This window comes from Carcharhinus amblyrhynchos, chromosome 35, assembly GCF_965287045.1.
Source record: "Carcharhinus amblyrhynchos chromosome 35, sCarAmb.v2.hapA, whole genome shotgun sequence".
NCBI lineage: Eukaryota > Metazoa > Chordata > Chondrichthyes > Carcharhiniformes > Carcharhinidae > Carcharhinus > Carcharhinus amblyrhynchos.
In genome coordinates, this window is record NC_137358.1 from 8,911,388 (window position 1) to 8,930,776 (window position 19,389).

At 43.2% G+C, this 19,389-nt stretch overlaps 1 protein-coding gene across 2 annotated transcripts in view; it reads left to right on the plus strand.

Annotated features, from left to right (window-relative positions):
- Positions 1-19,389, plus strand: part of LOC145361503 (MOB kinase activator 2-like) — a 60,529-nt gene that overhangs the window by 27,104 nt on the left and 14,036 nt on the right. The window contains exons 1-2 of one of the 2 annotated variants that reach the window (XM_080217313.1): positions 5,428-5,620; positions 17,325-17,488. In XM_080217313.1, the coding sequence (XP_080073439.1) occupies positions 5,577-5,620; positions 17,325-17,488 (208 nt within the window). In that variant the 5' untranslated portion in view covers positions 5,428-5,576. Of the gene's footprint in view, positions 1-5,427; positions 5,621-17,324; positions 17,489-19,389 lie in introns of those variants that run through there. The other variant, XM_080217314.1, reaches the window with a different exon arrangement.

Genomic DNA, 19,389 nt, shown 5'->3' on the forward strand with positions numbered 1-19,389 from the left:
ATTCACTGCTCCCAATGTGGTCTCCTCTATATAGGAGAAACCAAGCATAGACTGGTGATTGCTTTGCTGAGCACCCTCAGTCTGTGTGCAGTCAGGACCCTGACCTGGTTGCTTTCCATTTTAACACACGATCCTGTTCCCATGCCCACATCTGTCCTTGGCCTGTTGCAATGTTCTAGTGAAACTCAACGCAAACTGGAGGAACAATATCTCATTTTCCGGCTAGCCACTTTACAGCCTTCCAGTCTCAACATTGAATTCAACAACTTCAGATGATTTGCTGTACCCCATCTTATCCCCTTTGTTTTCATTCTATTTTGTTTAATTTTGTACTGTTCCCTACCTATTATTTCTTAGTCGTGTTTCTTCATTTTTCTTTCCATTCATTTCCCCTACTTTATGCCCCTTCTCTTACCTCCCCCCCCCCCCCCCCCCCCGCCGCTTCTCCTTTTCTAAATCTTACTTCTGTCCCGTCCGCTCCTCCTCTCTCTCTCTCTCTCCTTTTCTCTCTCCCTCTCTCCTTTTCTCTCTCCCTATCTTCCCCACCCCCACCCCCAATTATTTTCAGCTTTGCTGACACCACCGTAGTGGGTCGGATCTCAAACAGTGATGAGGCAGAGTACAGGAATGAGACAGAGAATCTGGTAAACTGGTGCAACGACAATAATCTCTCCCTCAATGTCAACAAAACAAAGGATTTAGTCATCAACTTCAGGAAGTGTAAAGAAGAACGTGCCCCTGTCTACATCATTGGTAGTGAAGTGGAAAGGGGCGAGAGCTTCAAGTTCCTCGGTGTCCAGATCACCAATAACTTGTCATGGTCCCTCCACACTGACGCTATATTAAGAAAGCCCACCAACACCTCTTTCTCAGGAGGCTAAGGAAATTCAGCATGTCAGCTATGATGCTCACCAAGCTTTACTGATGCACCACAGTAAATATCCTTTCCGGTTGTATCAAACCTTAGTAGGTTTCCTGCTCTGCCCAAGACTGCAAAAAAACTACAAAGAGTCGTGAGTGTAGCCCAGTCCATCACACAGACTAGTCTCCTATCCATTGATTCCATCTACACTTCCCACTGCCTCGGGAAAGCAGCCAGCATAATCAAGGACCCCACGCACCTTGGGCACACTCTCGTCTGTCAGGAAAAAGACAAAAAAGTCTGAGGTCACATACCAACCGACTCAAGAACAGCTTCTTCCCTGCTGCCATCAGACTTTTGAATTGACCTTCCATAAACTAAGCTGATCTTTCCCTGCACCCTAGCTATGACTGTAACACTACATTCTGTACCCTCTTCTTTCCTTCTCCCTTGCATATGCTATGAACAGTATGCTTGGTCTGTATAGTGTGCAAGCAACAATACTTTTCACTGTATCCGATGCATGTGACAAATCAAATCAGAGGTGATCTGGGAGGAGAAATAAACAATTTTTTTAAATTGTTGGCTAATTTCAGATTTGCAATCACTTTCCATGCCAGATTTTGCGGAAGTCCCATGCCTTTGTGTTTTCTGATGCTGTTTTATTTTAAATCTCTATCCTGTAAGCAGTGTCCTTCAGAAAAATGTCCAGCACTTTTTTTTTTCAGGTAGCATGTTTGCATGAAGCCCTGACATGCCCAAAGTTTGTGCAATCATTGTTGGGTCTAAAGTTTTCAGTCTGTAATTGAGAATCTAGTCTTGTGCAAAATTGTTTTGGCTGGATTTCAAACATTAACTATCTGCTAACGACCAGGGCATTCTGCTTCTTCACAAAATTCTCAGCTCTTAAAAACAACTGGAGTGGTTCGTTAGATAGCCGTAGAGTATGGGAAATAGGTTAGCTGTCTGTTAGAAAAATAAAAGATACTGGTGCAAACTCTTCTGTGTTTTAACAGATAGGGGCTGTTGCTCCGGTGAGGGTGGCACAGTGGTTTGCACTGCTGCTTCATAGCGTCAGGAACCTAGGTTCGATTCCCGGTTTGGGTCACTGTCTGTGTGGGTTTGCACGTTCTCCTTGTGTCTGCATGGGTTTCCTCTGGGTGCTCCGATTTCCTCCCACAGTCTGAAAGATGTGCTGGTTAGGTGTGTTGGCCGTGATAAATTCTCTCTCAATGAACCTGAACAGGCGGCGGAGTGTGGCGACTCAAGGATTTTCACACTAACCTCTTTGCAATTTTAATTTAAGCCTACTTGTGACACTAATAAACCATCAAATCATTCCTTTATTCTAAATGTAATAAGTACCAACTTTTTCACTCTTCGCATTTTTTTTTCTTCATAAAGTTGGAAATCCAACCTGTGTTATACTCTTTCTATAAATATCCTTATGGAGTCCAATGCTGCATGCAGAATTTTAACTAGGGTCTTGTTAAGGTTTTATGTGAGCTGATCATTACCTTTTGACTTTTATGTTCTATCCTGTTTGTGATGAGGTCCAGAATTCCATTAGTTTTTAACAGCCTTTGCTGCTTTTACTGTCCTATAAAACTGTATCCCCCACACCCCTCTGCTCTTCTTCATCACCAAGCGTAATTACCACTTTTCCTTTTCACAAAATACATCTCACATTTGCAGGCATTGAATACCAGCTGTTTTTTTTGTTTAGCCCATTGCATTCCCCTTCCCCTCATCCTCGGGTCTAATGAATGAACTGTACCTTGTTATTTTGGTGGTCTCTACAGTGATAATCTCATCGGGCTTGTATCAAATCATTGATAAACACAGGATGCTCTTTCTCTTTGTTCTTTCTGGTTGTATCACAGCTTGAATGACTCCTGCTCTGTCCAAGACTGCAAGGAACTACAAAATGTTGTGAATGTAGCCCAATCCATCACGCAAACCAGACTCCCATCCATTGACTCTGTTTACACTTTCCACTACATCGGCAAAGCAGCCAGCATAATTAAGGACCCCACGCACCCTGGACATTCTCTCTTCCACCTTCTTCCGTCGGGGGAAAAAAAATACAAAAGTTTGAGCTCACATACCAACCGACTCAAGAACAGCTTCTTCCCTGCTGCTGTCAGACATTTGATCGGACTTACCTTGCATTAAGTTGATCTTTCTCTACACGCTAGCTATGGCTGTAATACCACATTCTGCACTCCCTTCCTTCTCTATGAATGGTATGCTTTGTATAGTGTGCAAGAAACAATACTTTTCACTATATGTTAATACATGTGACTATAATAAATCAAATCAAAATCTCTTACTCTTTCTTAGTCATCATCATGACTGCAACCTAAGGATATAGCAAATGGCTAAATCATTACCTGAATATTTTATTTCTTTGAGTTGGAGTTCAGCTGAAATTGAAAGTGACCTTCTTGAGGTGATTTGCAGCAATGCTTCAGTGTGTACATCAAGGTTTAAACTTCAATATCATCATAATGAAGATAGTAGAAGTTTCACAACACCAGGTTAAAGTCCAATGGGTTTATTTGGTATCATGAGCTTTTGGAGCGCTGCTCCTTCATAACTCACCTGATGAAGGAGCAGCGCTCCACAAGCTCGTGATAACAAATAAACCTATTGGACTTTAACCTGGTGTTGTGAGACTACTTTCTGTGCCCACCCCAGTCCAACGCCAGCATCTCCACATCATCATAATGAAGAAAGAGTTTCTATTTTATAGAATAGAATCATAGAATCCTGACGGTGCAGGAGGAGGCTATTCGGCCCATCGACACTGGAGCGACCACAATCCCATTCAGGCTCTATTCCCATAACCCCACGTATTTACCCTGCTAATCTCCTGACACTAGGGACAATTTAACATGGCCAGTCAACCTACACCGCACATCGTTGGAGCACCGGGAGGAAACCCATGCTGACACAGGGAGAATATGCAAACTCCACACAGACCAAGGCTGGAATTTTACCCAGGCCCCTGGCACTGTGAGGCAGCAGAGCTACCCATTGTGCTGCCTGTGTGAATATTTGGAAAGCCCTAGCATTCTCATGCCTGCTGCCACTGGTGGAGAATGAGTGTCATGAATTTCCAGCTTTTCTGCAAAAGATGTGCATAGGTTCCCTTGAAGATGAGTTGAACACCATACTTAGATATGTGAAAGAGTGTGGCAACTAGGGGATTTTCACACTAACTTCAATGCAGTGTTAATGTCAGCCTACTTGTGACACTAATATATTAACTTAAAAACATAGACAAGGAACACCTTACCAGCCCATCCAATTGTGACAAAAACCGAAAATACTGGAAAATCTCAGCAGGTCTGACAACATTTGTGGAGAGCGAATAGAGCCAATGGGTGGGATTTTATAGTTTTACTTGTCCCAATACTATAAATTCCTCCCCGAGGTCAACAGACCTTCCCATGGTCCACCCCTCGCCCACTTCGATCCTGTGGGCGGACAGTGCGATAAGATTCCAGCAATGTTTCAATTGACTCAAAACATTGGCTCTATTCTCTCTCCACAGATGTTGTCAGACCTGCTGAGATCTTCCAGCATTTTCTGTTTTTGTTTCACACTCGAGCATCCACAGTATTTTGCTTCCATCTAATTGTGGCGCTTACTGCATACACTCCCTACCCTTTCCAGAATAGTATCATCATCTGTGAGACTGAGGAGAAAAACAGATTAAAAACCCTGGCTAATTAGATGGGGGAAAGTCAAACAATTCTTCCAGCCTCTTTTAGGTAAGACTAGTTATAGACTGGTAACCTGGTACTCTGTCCATATCAGAAACAGGACCAGTTTTTGCTTGAAAGAACTTGGCAACTTGTTTCACAGGCACACTCTTCTGGGTAAAGAGCCTTCTACCTAACAGGGTTCTGCCTCTGTGTAACTTGTCAGTGTGGGGGATTGGCTGTGTTGCATTGAAGGAGCAAGGAAGATTTCTTGTGGAGTCACAGTAATCATTATTTGAATTACACAAAATTAGTTTTAAAACCTGGTTTTAGTCTTGTTATTAGAATTTCAGCAAAGCATTTTAGTTAGTGTGTTAAGTTTTCACACAGCCATGGTGTTAGCACCCAACAAGCAATCATAGAATGTCCTTTTGAGTTGTGTGGGATAAGCTACTAGTGGGAGAAATCTATTGCCCCTTACCATGGACTGAGAAATTTGAGCGAGTGATTAATAATAATAATAAATTGTGAAGTGTAACATTATAATATAATGGCTTGGGTGGAATTTTTGTTCTCATTCATTCTTTAGAATATGCTCAATATTTCGAGTGGACAGCACTAAATGTTATAACCAGAGAGAGGAGTGTTTCGGTGACACAATTAATGGCACTATATTGGCTCACTGTCTTCGCACAAAGTCCCTCAGGAGACAAGGATGACTTCTTTGTGTTGGGTTCAATTTACAGACGCTCCCTAAGGTCTTTGCTTTGTGTTGTCGTGGCAGCAGCCACAGCCTGCGCTCCGATTGGGTCCTCTTTGGGAGCCAGTCCTATAAGCACATCAAATGCAGTCAAACTAGTTTGCAGAGTGGTTTGAGCTTGCTGTGTTACAGAGAGGGGGGAACACTTTGCACATGCTATTGTGCCGGGTGGGCTTTTTTTGTGTGTGTTTCCTCCAATCTGGCAGTTGAGTGAAATAACAGGGGGGCCCTGGAGCAGTGCAGAATGGTCCTACAGGCTGTAGGGAAGGCACTAGGCTACAAGAAAAGGTAAGAAAGTAAGAGGGAAATGGAAGGATTGTTTGTGCAGTTGTATTGGAAAGAGAATGCTGTTGTGAACTTTGAATCGGACTGCTGATCTTTGGGATCCAGATTCCTACCTCCCCTCCCCTGTGTCTGAGTAATTTAGTAGTGCCTCTAATCTGAAATCTGTCAATTGAACTGTAAATGATTTGTCTTCTCTGCTTCCCTTTAAAGTCCTGCAGCGAGAGGGAACTAAAATTAAGAGATTGGACAAAGTCCCTTTCTGCCCATAATATGACAAACAAAACTTGTAACTTGGGATAATTTGTTGAAAATGCTGTTTTTTAGATCATGTACCATTGGCAGGGTGGTTAAAAGCTCTGGGTTGTGTTTGCTGGTAGGTATTTGGAAACGGTTAACTATCAGAACAGTCCAAACAACATAGCACATATTTTAGCATTGGCTGTACGTGCTGTTTGCAGTAGTGCTGACTGACACCAGGTGAGTGCACTGTCTCAGGGAACATTTCACAGGGTGCCAGCTATCTGGGTAGTTCGTTTTTTTTAAAAAAAATACACATTTCACTCAAGAAATTGACTGCGGTTTTTGTTCCTGATGAATGTCAAAGATGTAGGTACAAGGGTATCGGATGAAAAAAAATGCTGGAAAAAATCTCTAGCAGCGTCTGTGGAGAGAAAGAACGGAGTTAACATTTCGAGTTTAAGACTTAGAATCACAGAATCCCTACAGTGCAGAAGAAGGCCATTCAGTCCATCAAAATTTAAAGTTTTTTTAAAAGTTTTATTAGTCACAAGTAAGGCTTACATTAACACTGCAATGAAGTTACTGTGAAAATCCCCTAGTCACCACACTCCAGCACCTGTTCAGGTACACTGACGGAGAATTTAACTCGGCCGGTGCACCTAATCGGCATGTCTTTCAGACTGTGGGAGGAAACTGGAGCACCTGGAGGAAACCCACACGGACACATGGAGAATGTGCAAACTCCACACAGTGACCCAAGCTCGGAATCGAACCTGGGTCCCTGGTGATGTGACGCAGCAGTGCTAACCACTATGCAACCGTGCCGCCCCAAATTATAGAGTCATAGAATTCCTACAGTGCAAAAGGAGGTCATTCGACCCATCAAGTCTGCACCGACAACGATCAGACCCAGGCCCTGTCGCTGTGACCCCAAGTGTGTACCTTTGTCACGAAGGGTCATCCAGACTTGAATTGTTGGCTCTATTCTCTCTCCACGGATGCTGTCAGACCTGCTGAGATTTTCCAGCATTTTCTATATCTGTACCAGGTTTAGGGTCCAGGAATGATAGCCCCAGCCAGATGACCTGCCCCTAACCTAGAAATGCTGAGGCTAGCTGTAGAATCCACACTGCAATCCAGGCTGAGATGAACAAGTTCAGCTCAAACTGGCAGTGGAACCTGAGACCTTCTTGGTTTGTACGGCTCTGGTACGCTTCATTTTTACTAACTGTGTTGTCAGGACATCTGGTACGATAAAATGTCACTTTTTGAAGCGTCCCAAGTAGTATTTATGGGGTACTTGTCTACGGTTTCATATTGTATTCAATACTTCCTTTCTGCTGCCAGCAGTCCATTGTGTGCTGTGGGATATTCAATATTGGTTTGGAAGGTGCAAGAGGCTGACCTGAGTCTGGGTTTCCATACAATACTATCCTTTGTTTTGTTGCTGGGTTCAAAGATGTGGATTTTTTGTAAAATTACAGGCTTACAAAAAGTGGGGGAGAAGATGCTGAATAACTTTAGCAAATCTGTTGGTGTTGTGCTCTGTATACGTCATAGTTTGGCAAGAGTTTTCTGAAACAATATTCCGTCAGCTTTAAACATGTTGCTAAGTCGTAGCATAGCTGCAAGTATATAGCTGAAAGTAATTTGATACTTTATAGAAATCTCTCTCTTAATCTAAAGATGGCGTATTACTATACCCTCCTCTCGGATAACCATGTTATGAAATGCGAAAAGTAATTGGCTCCTTTTCTCAGATCAATCCCATCTACCTGCCACCTCACTTTATTTGTCAATCCCTTTTCTCCCCAGAACTCGTCTAACTGTCCACGTTATCTACTGCGACGGCTTTCCCTGGTAACTTATTCGATAATGTCATTATCCACTGGGTGAAAAATTTCATGTGATTTTTGTGTTCTCCTGTGTTGCCTGGCGTTTATGTCCTTTGATGTAATTTGCCTGGGATCAATTTCTGCACTATTCACTCCTTAAAGCAGCTCAGAAATGCAGACTTTGTTCCTCTTGAAACAGTAATGGTAGTAGGAAAGAAAAGTTGCCGAGTGTTATGAAAAAGTTTGAGGGGATTGTATTCGAAGTTGTGATACGTTTGCAGCTTTGCAACATACATTAGTCCCCTCCAACAATGTTACACCAGTGTAATGTATTTCATGTGAGTTGTTGATCCAAGTACATCAGTCCCAAGGTGAATGCACTTCAGATCACGTGATGCAATAGCAACTTTATTTCAAGTTATAGGAAACTGTCTGCGTGACATCTAACATAGAATACCTACAGTACAGAAGGAGGCCATTCAACCCACTGAGCCTGCACCAACAACAATTTCACCCAGGCCTATCTTGTAATCCCACCCAGGCCCTATCCTGTAACCCCATGTATTTACCCTGTTAGTCCCCTTGACACTAAGGGGCCATTCAGCACCCAGTCATAGACAAAGGTAAACTTCCAAAACAGCCAAAGAAACGCCCTCCATTCCCAAACTGTAGCCAGTGTTGCTAAACTTATTTAGGAAAAGTGCAATATACATTGTGTAGTGTACTGCTTTTGTGATATTCTCATCTTAAATTGTCCCCACCATCCATAATCACCAGTATGTCACCCTAATGTTATACAGCTCCGAGTACTCTCCCCACCCACAGCCCACATTTGGATTGATGGAATCTGTAATTGGTTCCTTTTCCACCGTTTAAAAGGGCATTATTGTGAAGATTTCACACACCCACTGAATGTTATGTTTTGATGTAATCCAAGTGACGACAGGCCGTAATTTACCTATATTTAACTTAGAAAGGATAATTCAGGCTGGAATATGCACCTCTTACATTCCAGATATTTTGAGAAGCTACTCAAGTTAGGTTAAGTCAGCCTCCCTCCTCAATGTTGCCTTATAACGTTCTTCAGGCAGCCAAGCTTGCACATCATTTTCTCAAAGTAATTGGTGACCATCTTTTAAAAAGTGGTTACATAAAATGTTATTCTTCTGGCAGCTTATCTGTGATTTTACCAATTTCTCTTTCCCTCTCCTGAAAGATTTAGATGGTATAGACGTTTGGATTAGAAAATAACTTGCGTTGCATCCATTTTTCAGGCAAAGGACAAGCAGAAAGTTCAAGTATCTCGTTAGCAGCGAGCAACTTGTGCCCAGTCTAAACAAGCATTGATTCCACTGCTAAATATGTTTGTCTCTTTCTGTTGCTCCCGCAGCTGCTAATTAATGGTGAATTTTAATTTTAAAAAGAATTAAAGTAAAAGCATTGTTTGTGGAGTCAGAAAGCTCCAGCGTGCTCCCCCATCATCATTTGAGTTGAGTAAAATGGGTGTATATTCTTTGAAGTTTAGATAAACATGAGGTGGTGGCATTGAAGTTATGTAAAATTCTTAAGGTGTGATCTTACCGGCCATCCATGCCACGCTTCCACTGCAGCGAGGTTGAAGAGTTTGGCACCCAGCCAAATCTCCGCTCACTGCAGCAGGATGGGAAAATCCCACTGGCATGAATGGCCGAATCATTCCAGCCTTAGTGTTTGACTGGTAGATGCTGAGAGCCTGTTTTCATAGGCTGAGGAGCCTAAAACTAAGGGTCATAGTCTCAGGATAAAGGGGTCAGCCACTTAGGTCTGAGATAAGGAGAAACATTATCACTTTTGAGGGTTGTGAATCTTTGGAATTTTCGTTTGGATATGTTCAAGATTGAGATTGATTCCCTTAGAATCCAAGAACTTATCAATCATGGGGGTATAGGGATAAGACAGGAACATGGATTCGATATAGAAGATCGACCATGATCTTATTGAATGGTGAAGCAGGGTTGAGGCATCACATGACCTACTGCTGCAGCTATATTTTTTACTCTTAGTCCTTACAATCTCCACCTGACCCCAAGCTGCTGTTAGGCCAGAGCACCTTCTGGAATATATCCAGACAGCAACTGAAGATGGAGGGCCTAAAATTGACTTTTCTTTCTGTAGAGATGAGGCAACTTGCCTTGAACGTGTAGATGAGACCTGAGGACCGATTCTTGGCAATCCTCAGTCCAAGACCAAAATAGTGACCATTATCCATTGTGTGATTCTTAGCAACAAGTTACTTGGGGGTAGGTGGTGGGGAGATGTCATTACTGAAGATCACTCAACCCAGAAAAGCACACATTCAGCTCAAAGTTACTGGCTACTGCTCAGAAGCACCAACCCTAGTTAATTTCCCCCCTTCCTAGTAAAGCAGCGCTGAGACTAATTGTATGTCTCTTTAACTCGAATTAGTTAACTCAGTGGAGACTGTAGGCTGTACCGTGTCTGGCCAGCATGGTTCATCTACTTCATTGAATCCCTACAGTGCAGAATGAGGCCCACTGAGTCTGCACCAACTCTCTGACAGAGTATCTTACCCAGACCCGCCACCGTACCCTATTCCCTTGACCCCGTGCATCTAATCTCCACATCTTGAGAAACTAAGGAGCATTTTAGCATGGCCAATTCACCCAACCTGCATATCCTTGATGGGTTGTTTGTTTAACTAGTGAGTTCTAATGACATAACTAGTGACTACATCAATACGCCCTTCAAACTGGACTCAGTTTTGCATACAGCATGAGTTTTGGCAGCAGTCTCCTTTTTAAAAATTGTATCTAAATGATACACAGATACTTCCGTGTAATCTGCAGAATTTTTCAAATGAGCAAATACAGGATTTGTCATAAAATAGAATTTATAATCTTATGGACACATTTTTTTTCCTCAAAATATCTAAACACAAGTCGGGCAGCACACGATGGCACAGTGGTTAGCACTGCTGTCTCAGCAGTAGGGACCTGGGTTCAGTTCCAGTCACGGGTCACTGTCTGTGTGGAGATTGCACGTTTTCCCTGCGTCTGTGTGGATTTCCTCCTACAGTCCAAAAATGTGCAGGTTAGGTTGATTGGCCATACTAAATTGACCCTAGTGTCAGGAGGATTATATGTGTGGGGTTACTGGAATAGGGCCTGGGTGGGGTTGTGGTTGGTGCAGATCCGATGGGCCGAATGGCCTCCTTCTGTACTGTTGGGATTCTGTGAAGTCTCAGTCTACCTTTCGGACATGCTCGCTGATTCAGTGCCTGGCTTTTTCAGCTGCTCATATTGATGGTTGGGATGCAATCAGCTGCCTCAACACTGAGTTAGAAGAAAAATCTGTTGGGGTTCTTACTATCTTAGTACTCTCTAGAAAGCCCTGATAAGAAGATAGTGGGCGGGCTTCTACGGCTCGCTTGTCCCAAAACCGTAAAATCCAGCCCGAGTTCGACGGACTTTTCCATGGTCCATCACTTGCCTGCTCCAATTCCCGTGGCGGGCAAGATGGTAAAATTCTGGCCAGTGTTATTTGTTTGAGGCTTGCTACTTCTGTTCAGCTGCACACTGCACAAAACATCCCCCCCCCCCCCCCCCCCCGTGCCCACCCCCAGTTAACTAGTTTACTGATTCAGAGTCTTTAGGTTCAGATGTAGTATGGTCATTAGCTTCAATACAAGAGGGTGAGCAGAACTCTTGGAATCGTATTCCATTGCAAGTCGCTATCGTCAAATGAGAAGAGGAAAATAAAGATGATTAAAAGAAAATTAATTTTGTTATGTCCGTTTTACTTGTTCTAACAAGCTACTGAGAGTGCTTGCTGCCCCGTCTCTGGAACAGTGCCTGATCTTTGCTAACTTCAATGACAAATGCTTTGAAATATGAACTTGTAAAAACACAAAAGGATTAATTCCTTTGCATCAAACAACCAACTTCCCTCAAGGTGCAGACTTTTGTCAGTTGCAAGAGACACGCTCTCCAACCCTTCATGTGACTCCTGCAAAATTCCCTAACCCTCTAGGGTAGTTAGTAAATCCCTTCTGCTAAGGCAGTTTGTGGCCCATGAGGTGGGTCTGGCCCAGGTGCTGTCTGGTAACTGACAGTAACCAAGCATTGGAATAGACAAAAGAGGGGCTGAGAATCAAACTGAGATGATTAATCGTGGAATGCAGCAAGCCTGAACTCGTACGGCTGCAACAGCCCCAGGGAAATCTGCACACTTGTGTTAGTGAGCTAAAAACAATCTGCTCAAAATATCTACCTCTCTTTATTCACTTTTGATTGTGCGTCCATATACCTGTTTGCTCTCTTTACTTTTTATTCCTCAGTTTTCTCTTTTAACTTTGTTTAAAATCTTCTCTTTCTTTTTAACCTTGTCAGTTTAATTTTCAATTCTCAAAAAGTATGCGTTTTCTCCTTGCAATTACATCAGTATGCTTCTAGGGAAGATGATGTTGTAAGAAATAGCATTCAACTAACAATTAAAGGGATTTGTTATTCGGGAGAGGAGAGATAAAAGGAATGGCTTTTGATAGTCCAAGTTGTTGAACCTAGTCATCAGATTTTAATTGCTGCCTCGCTTTAAAAAAAGCTCTTACGATGTGGCTCACAACAGTGTTACAAACCAGGGAGCATTGCAATTGCATGGCAATTGGGATGAAGGCAACTGAGCAGCAAGGTGAGAAATGTAACAGTTAGAATCATGCAATCTCTACAGTGCAGAAGGAGGCCATTCAGCCCATCAAGCCTGCACCGACAAACAATCCCACTCATTGCTTTATCCCCGTAACTCCAAATACTACCCTGCTAATCCCCTGACACTAAGGTTTAAAGTTTATTTTTCATTAGTGTCACAAGTAGCCTCACATTAACACTGCAAGTTGCTGTGGAAATCCCCTAGTTGCCTCACTCTGGTACCTGTTTGGGTACGTTAAGGGAGAATTTAGCATGACCAATGCACCTAACCAGCACGTCTTTCGAGCCATGGGAAGAAACTGGAGCACCCAGAGGGAAATCCATGCAGACACGGGGGAGAATGTGCAGACTCTGTACAGACAGTGGCCCAAGCCGGAAATTGAACCCAGGTCCCTAGCGCTAACCACTGTGGGCAATTTAAAACTCCTCTGGAATCACAAGTGTTGAAGTATGAATGGAACTGTGCACGAGGCTGGAGTTGAAAGTGACAAAGTGGATTCCCTGTTTTTGTTTGGGAACTGGGAGCAAGAAGACAAATAGAGATGCTGGAGCCCAGTGATTTGTGTGGCGTGTCATCTATTATTATTTATTTTAGATCATTTTGTACAGTTAGTTACCTATCAAATCTTTTTTTAAGAAGAATCATGGAAGACCAGCTTTTATTGCCCATTGCGCATTTTCCCTTGGTGATGGTGAGTTGCCTTCTCGGACCATCGCATTCTGCTGAAAGCACTCCTGCTGCTGTTAGGTAGGGAGTTCCAACCTTTTGAACGAATAGTCAAATTCAGGTTAGTGCATGACTTGGAGGGAACTCCAGGTTATGGAATCCCATGCACTTGAAGCTCATGTCTCTCCAGATAGTGGAGGTTTGGACAGTACTGTCAAAACAGCCTTGATTGAGTACACATTGTCGCCATGGTATACTGGTGGTGAATGTGGATTGTTTTAACGTGGTGGATGGGGTTACCAATCAAGCGGATTGCAGAGGAGGCTAGCAAGATGAGATGGCCAACTGCTCTGTTTTCTTATGCCTTTACGCTCTTCTGTTCTTTGTCCTGAATGGTGTTGATCTTCTTAATTTCAAGCTATTAATGTTTCCCTGGGTTTAATTCTGTCCATTTTCTCTATTGGCAACTGGGTGAAAACAGGGTTTTGCAAACAGCAAGTCTCAGTACATTCTGTGAAGGTGCAGCCCTGCTAGATTATTTAAAAAATGCTTACCATGTTCTGCCGTATGCCCATCCCCTACCCTCTCCACACTTGTACTCTGTCACAGAGCTCCACAATGTATTGATGGTCCTTAGACTCTGAATAAGAGCAGTCATGACTTGTGCTCTGGAAGTTGATATTCAGTGAGGAGCATTTTCATTCAGGGTAACTAAGAGCTGATACATTGATAGAATAATATTCATTTGGTAACCTTCTGGGTATTTTGTTAAGTTTTTTTAAGGTTTTTTAGAGTTTTATTTATTGGTGTCACAAGTAGGCTTACATTAACACTGCAATGAAGTTGCTGTGAAAATCCCCTAGTCGCCACACACTGGCGCCTGTTCGGGTATACTGAGGGGGAAATATAGAATCCTATAGTGCAGAAGGAGGATATCCGGCCCATCGGATCTGCATTGACTATAATTTCATCCAGGCCCCATCCCCATAACCCCTTACATTTATTCTGCTAATTCCCCTAACACTAAGGGGCAATTTAACATGGCCAGTGCACCTAACCCACACATCTTTGGAGTGCGGGGGGGGAAACCCGAGAGGAAACCCACGCAGACGCAGAGAGCGGAACTTTATCACCTCGCCCGCCACGGAATTGGAGTGGGCGAGGGTCAGACAATGGAAATCTCCGTTGACCTCAGGCAGGAAGTTCTGGTCTCGCCCTAGCGGCACCTGCTCAGGTACACTGAGGGAGAATCGTAACGTGGCCAGTACATCTAACCAGCGTGTCTTATGGCCTTATAAGACATTTCCTTGGGGTACTTCGAGGCATTTTGAGAAAAGATGTTTTTAGAGATTTCATTGTTTTGCTCTTCTTGCTAAATGCCTTTCGTAATACTTGGTGTACATTTAATGATAGTCCTTCCTGTCAGGTGTTCTTTGTTGCTGTTTTAAGAAGGTTGCATTTGGCCCTGGTGTGTGGAAGTGTGCGACATGGTGGTGTTAATTCAGGTGTGCTGGACAAGAAAGTTTTAATTTGGAAAAACATTGTAACCTTTGCTCTTGATATCCCTTTCTCCCGACTGAACCTTGAATTTGTGCATTACCGGTAATTTTCTGAGTGGTAGTGTGGAAAAGACTCCTACTGTATGACCTTGTGAAGTGAGCAGAACAGCTAGACTTGGTCTGGTTTTCTTTAAATGTATTATTGTGCTACTGCATAGGGCATACTAATGCACAGCATCACAAAAAGTAGATACTGAACTCTCAATTTCAGCCACATTGTTTCTGGATGGTCCCTTATTTATGCAAAAAAATTTTCACAATCTACATCCAGTTTGTTTTTAAGAACTGGAATTCTGTGAACGTAACGTGTCCAATGCGGGTCATCTAGGTTGATCGATGAAAATAGCGTCTCTTTACGTGTAATCTCTTCATATCAGGGCTGCATTATTGTAAAGGAGGGAATGAGTAGGCAGAGACAAATGGTGGAGGATGGCATTGTGGCGCAGCGGTTAGTGCCGTTGCCTCACAGCGCCAGGGACTCGGGTTCAATTCCAGCCTTGGGTGACTGTATAGAGTTTTCACGTTCTCCCTGTGTGTGCATGGGTTTCCTTCGGGTGCTCCGGTTTCCTCTCAGTCTGAAAATGTACAGGTTGATTGGCCATTGTAAATTGTTCCCTAATGTCAGGGGGACTAGCAGGGTAAATACATGGGGTTATAGACTTAGGGCCTGGATGGGATTGTTATTGGTGCAGATTTGATGAGCTAAATGGCCTCTTTCTGCACTCTAGGGATCTATGATTCTATTCTATGACTCTAATTGTAATAATCAAAAGGGAAAATGCCTACAAAAGGAAGTTAATAAAGTTGCCAACTCTATCTGGTCATGTTCATGCCAGTGTCAACTGTCCACTGGTACCCCAAAAGCCCATGCTGACATCATGTGTTTGCTTTCCCAAACCAATCGGAAAGCAAATAGACTATTACTGATTGGATGATTTTTGACTGCTAAACATCCCCTTTTCTTTCCCCCTCAGCGTATATTTTTATTATTAATAAGCAAACAATTTTAAAAACTTTATTTTATCAGTCCTATGATTTTTCTCCTGGGTTTGGTCTCCATAGTTTCCCAGAAATTAGTCTTAATTATGGATGGCATATTGGCACAGTGGTTAGCACTGCGCCAGGGCCTGGGATCAATACCATCCATAGGTTACTGTCTGTGTGGTGTTTGCACGTTCTCCCCGTGTTTCCTCCCACAGTCCAAAGGTTAGGCTGATTGGCCATGCTAAATTGCCCCTTCATGTCAGGGGGGCTAGCAGGATAAATACATTGGGTTACAGGGGTAGGGCCTAGGTGGAATTGCTGTCGGGGCAGGCTTGATGGGACAAATGGCCTCCTGACTGTAGGGATTCTATTCTATTCTATTCTAAATCTTGGATATTTCAAGGCAATCCTGGAATGTTGGCAGCTCATAATAGGTGGATATGGCAGAGCGAAACAGTGAAAACTGAGAAAATTAAAAAGAAATGGAAGATAGAAGCACAGCCTAATGAAGGATACTGTGGCCGTGACTGAGTTTGTGAGAAAGTATGCAGGGTGGTGACAAGGGTGCACCAGCTTTATAAGTCATCTGGACAAAATAAAATGAAATCTTTTGCTATTGAGATTCCAGAGTGAAGGGCAAGACCATCTTTGGACCACACAGTCCAAAGATGTGTGAGCTATGTTGATTGTTCATGCTAAATTTTCCCTTTTTTTTGGTCAGGGCGATTAACAGGGTAAATACATGGGGTTACAGGGATAGGACAGAGCGGGACACCCAGATGGGAAAATTGACAAGAAAGATCAAATGGAACATTCGGTCATTGTTTATGCAATGCCACAATTGGCTTTAAAAACCAATAGATTGTAGGATATTGGGAAGATAGAGGGAGGCAGGTGGAACAGTTTTGAGAAATTAAAAAGGAAAGAGACGGAATGACGAGTTTTGATTTCAACGTGTTGAAGGGGGAGGGAGGTGATTGTTCTAAGATGCTTCATCTTGCAGCTTGGGAGGAACATGGGAATAAAGTCAGAGGAGCATAGATAAGTTGTTTTGAAGAAAGGGAAGGCAGAACTGTTGGGATGGGGGAAGTAGGTCATGGAGAGAAAAAAAGAAATCAGCATTTTTTTTCTCATTTCCTATCTAAGGGCAAGAGGTGTTAAAATGGTTATGGGAACAGTGTTCCAAAGTTTGAGCATTAACATTGTAATATGCCATGGTATCAATGGGAATTGGATTGGAGTTACCTCACAATGGTTAGCACTGCCGCCTCAGGGATGGTGTTCAATTCCAGCTTGGGTGACTGTCTGTGTGGAGTTTGCACGTTCTCCCTGTGTCTACATGAGTTTCCTCCGGGTTCTCTGGTTTTCCCCCCTCAGTCCAAAGATGTGTGAGCTAGGTTGATTGGCCATGCTAAATTGCTCCTTTGTGTCAGGGGGACTAGTTTGGATAAATACATGGGGTTACAAGGATAGGGCCTGAGTGGGATTGTTGTTGGTGCAGGCTTGACAGGCTGAATGGCCTCCTGCACTGTAGGGATCCTATGATTCTAGTCCTGTTAGCTTCTTACAAACATCAATTCTCCCTCTACTGCTTATGATTAATGTTGGTAGATTAGAGTAATAGAGGACATCACTGACTTTGACCTAGAACATGTTTTATGCTGCAGTGTTAGAAACCTGTTCCAGATTTTATTTGTGGTTTATCTTTTTTGCTCACAGGAAGACTGCAAAATCAAAGCCGGATGAAAAGCAGCCTTCGACTGAAGAGAAGAAGTTGTATTTGGAGGCAGAGTACACCTCAGCCCGAGTGTCTGATGCAGATTTGCCCATGCTCGTGAGCTTGCCTAGAGAGATTGACCAGAATGAATGGTTGGCCAATAACAGTAAGTAAACCTCACAATAAACCAAAGGTTCTTAGCAGTGGAATGGAATGGTGACATTGGTGCTTCGGAAGTAATGTTTGGCAGGTGTGGGATTTATTCTCTTCCAGCGCTCCTTACGGGGATTTCTGAGGTATGTTCAGTTAAAGGCTAGCAACTTCCATGGGGTAAGGGATATGGAGATGAAATTGGGTGAGCCAACTGTGTGGAGTTTGCACATTCTCCCCATGTCTGCATGGGTTTCCTCCCAGGGATGTGGAAGATTATGCAGATTGGCCATGCTAAATTAACTCTGGTGTCAGGAGGACTAGCAGGTTAAATACGTGAGGTTACAGGAATAGGGTCTGGGTGGAATTGTGTTCGGTGCAGACTCGATGGGCTAAATGGTCTCCTGCTCTGTAGGGATTCTATAATCCAGTCATCTTGTAGCTGCTCTTGAAAATGGTCTTCGAAGGAAGAAGACATTTGCAGAGGCCTTAAAGAATGTCAGTTGATTCTTCTCTTTCCCTTTTGTCCATGCAGTGATGAGGGTGAATATCTATAGGTTAAATACTGCCTTTGGCACTAGTTTCTAAGAAAAAAAATATTTTGATGGGTTGGGGCTGTCACCAACTTCACTTGTGTTGCTTGTTCCTGATTGCCCTTGGGAAGGTGATAGTGAGCTGTCCTCTTAAACCACTGCAGTTCATGGTTGTGTGTGGTGTGGAGCAGGTAGTGGTTGGGGAGTGTGGTGGGAGTGGGGCTTGTGAGGTGTGGATGGGGTGGTGGGCTTGTTAGGAGTGGGTGCCAGTGATAAAGAAGGAATGGGTCATACGGCATGATGGCACACTGGGGTTAGCACTGCTGCCTCACAGCGCCAGGGAGTCAGTTCAATTCCTGGCTTGGGTCAGTGTCTGTGTGGAGTTTGCACCTTCTCCCCGTGTCTGCGTGGGTTTCGTCCGGGTGCTCCACTTTCCACCCACAGTCTGAAAGATGTGCTGATCAGGTGCATTAGCCATGCTAAATTCTCCCTCTGTATACCCGAACTGGCACCAGAGTGTGGCGACTAGAGGATTTTCACAGTAACTTCATGCAGTGTTAATGTAAGCTGACTTGTGACACTAATAAATAAACTTAATTTAAGCTTCAGTCTGAACTGCGTGTGGCTTTGAGGGGGACTTGTGGGTTGTGATGTTCCCATATCATTGCTGTCCTTCTAGATGATACTGCCTTCGGCCATTCTGTTCAGAGATCTCTTATCAAACACAGCATTGCCTTTTTTTTCCAGATGCTGACTAGCCTGCTGTGTATTACAGGAACTTTTATATTTTTTCTTTTTCCCCCCACCCCTTCACTTTCTCTTTGTTTGGTAATAATATAGCTCATACATACTTGTGGTGAGCAAGGCACTGACTTATCATGACTGAATGAGACACATCTTGTTTTTGTTCATCCAATTATAGGGGTGTTGCAGTTGTTTTGAACAGCACATCCTACAGTTAGACCTTTTTTTTACATAAACCACAAGCCTTGACCGTGAGTCACTGGAGGGGTCAGTAAAAGTATAACCGGTTTCTTGTGCAATCTGTTCTATTCATGTACGCTTTCCTCAATGATGGGACACCAGTCAGGATTGAACTTGAAACTCTCTGGCTCCCTCCTTCAGGCAGTGAAGCCATTAATGTGGAGTATTGATTTTCCCATTCTTTTGCTTTGTGCCATTGTGAACATTTCCATTAAAGACTTGTGTTTCATTCTTGACTCCAACATAATTCAGATTAATTACCAATACCGATACCAGGTAAGGATGGCAGATTTCCTTCCCTAAAGTACATTAGTGAACCAGATGAGTTTTTCTGACAATCAACAGCTGTCATCAGTGATTCTTAATCCCAGATTTCTTTTATTGAATTCAAATCCCACAA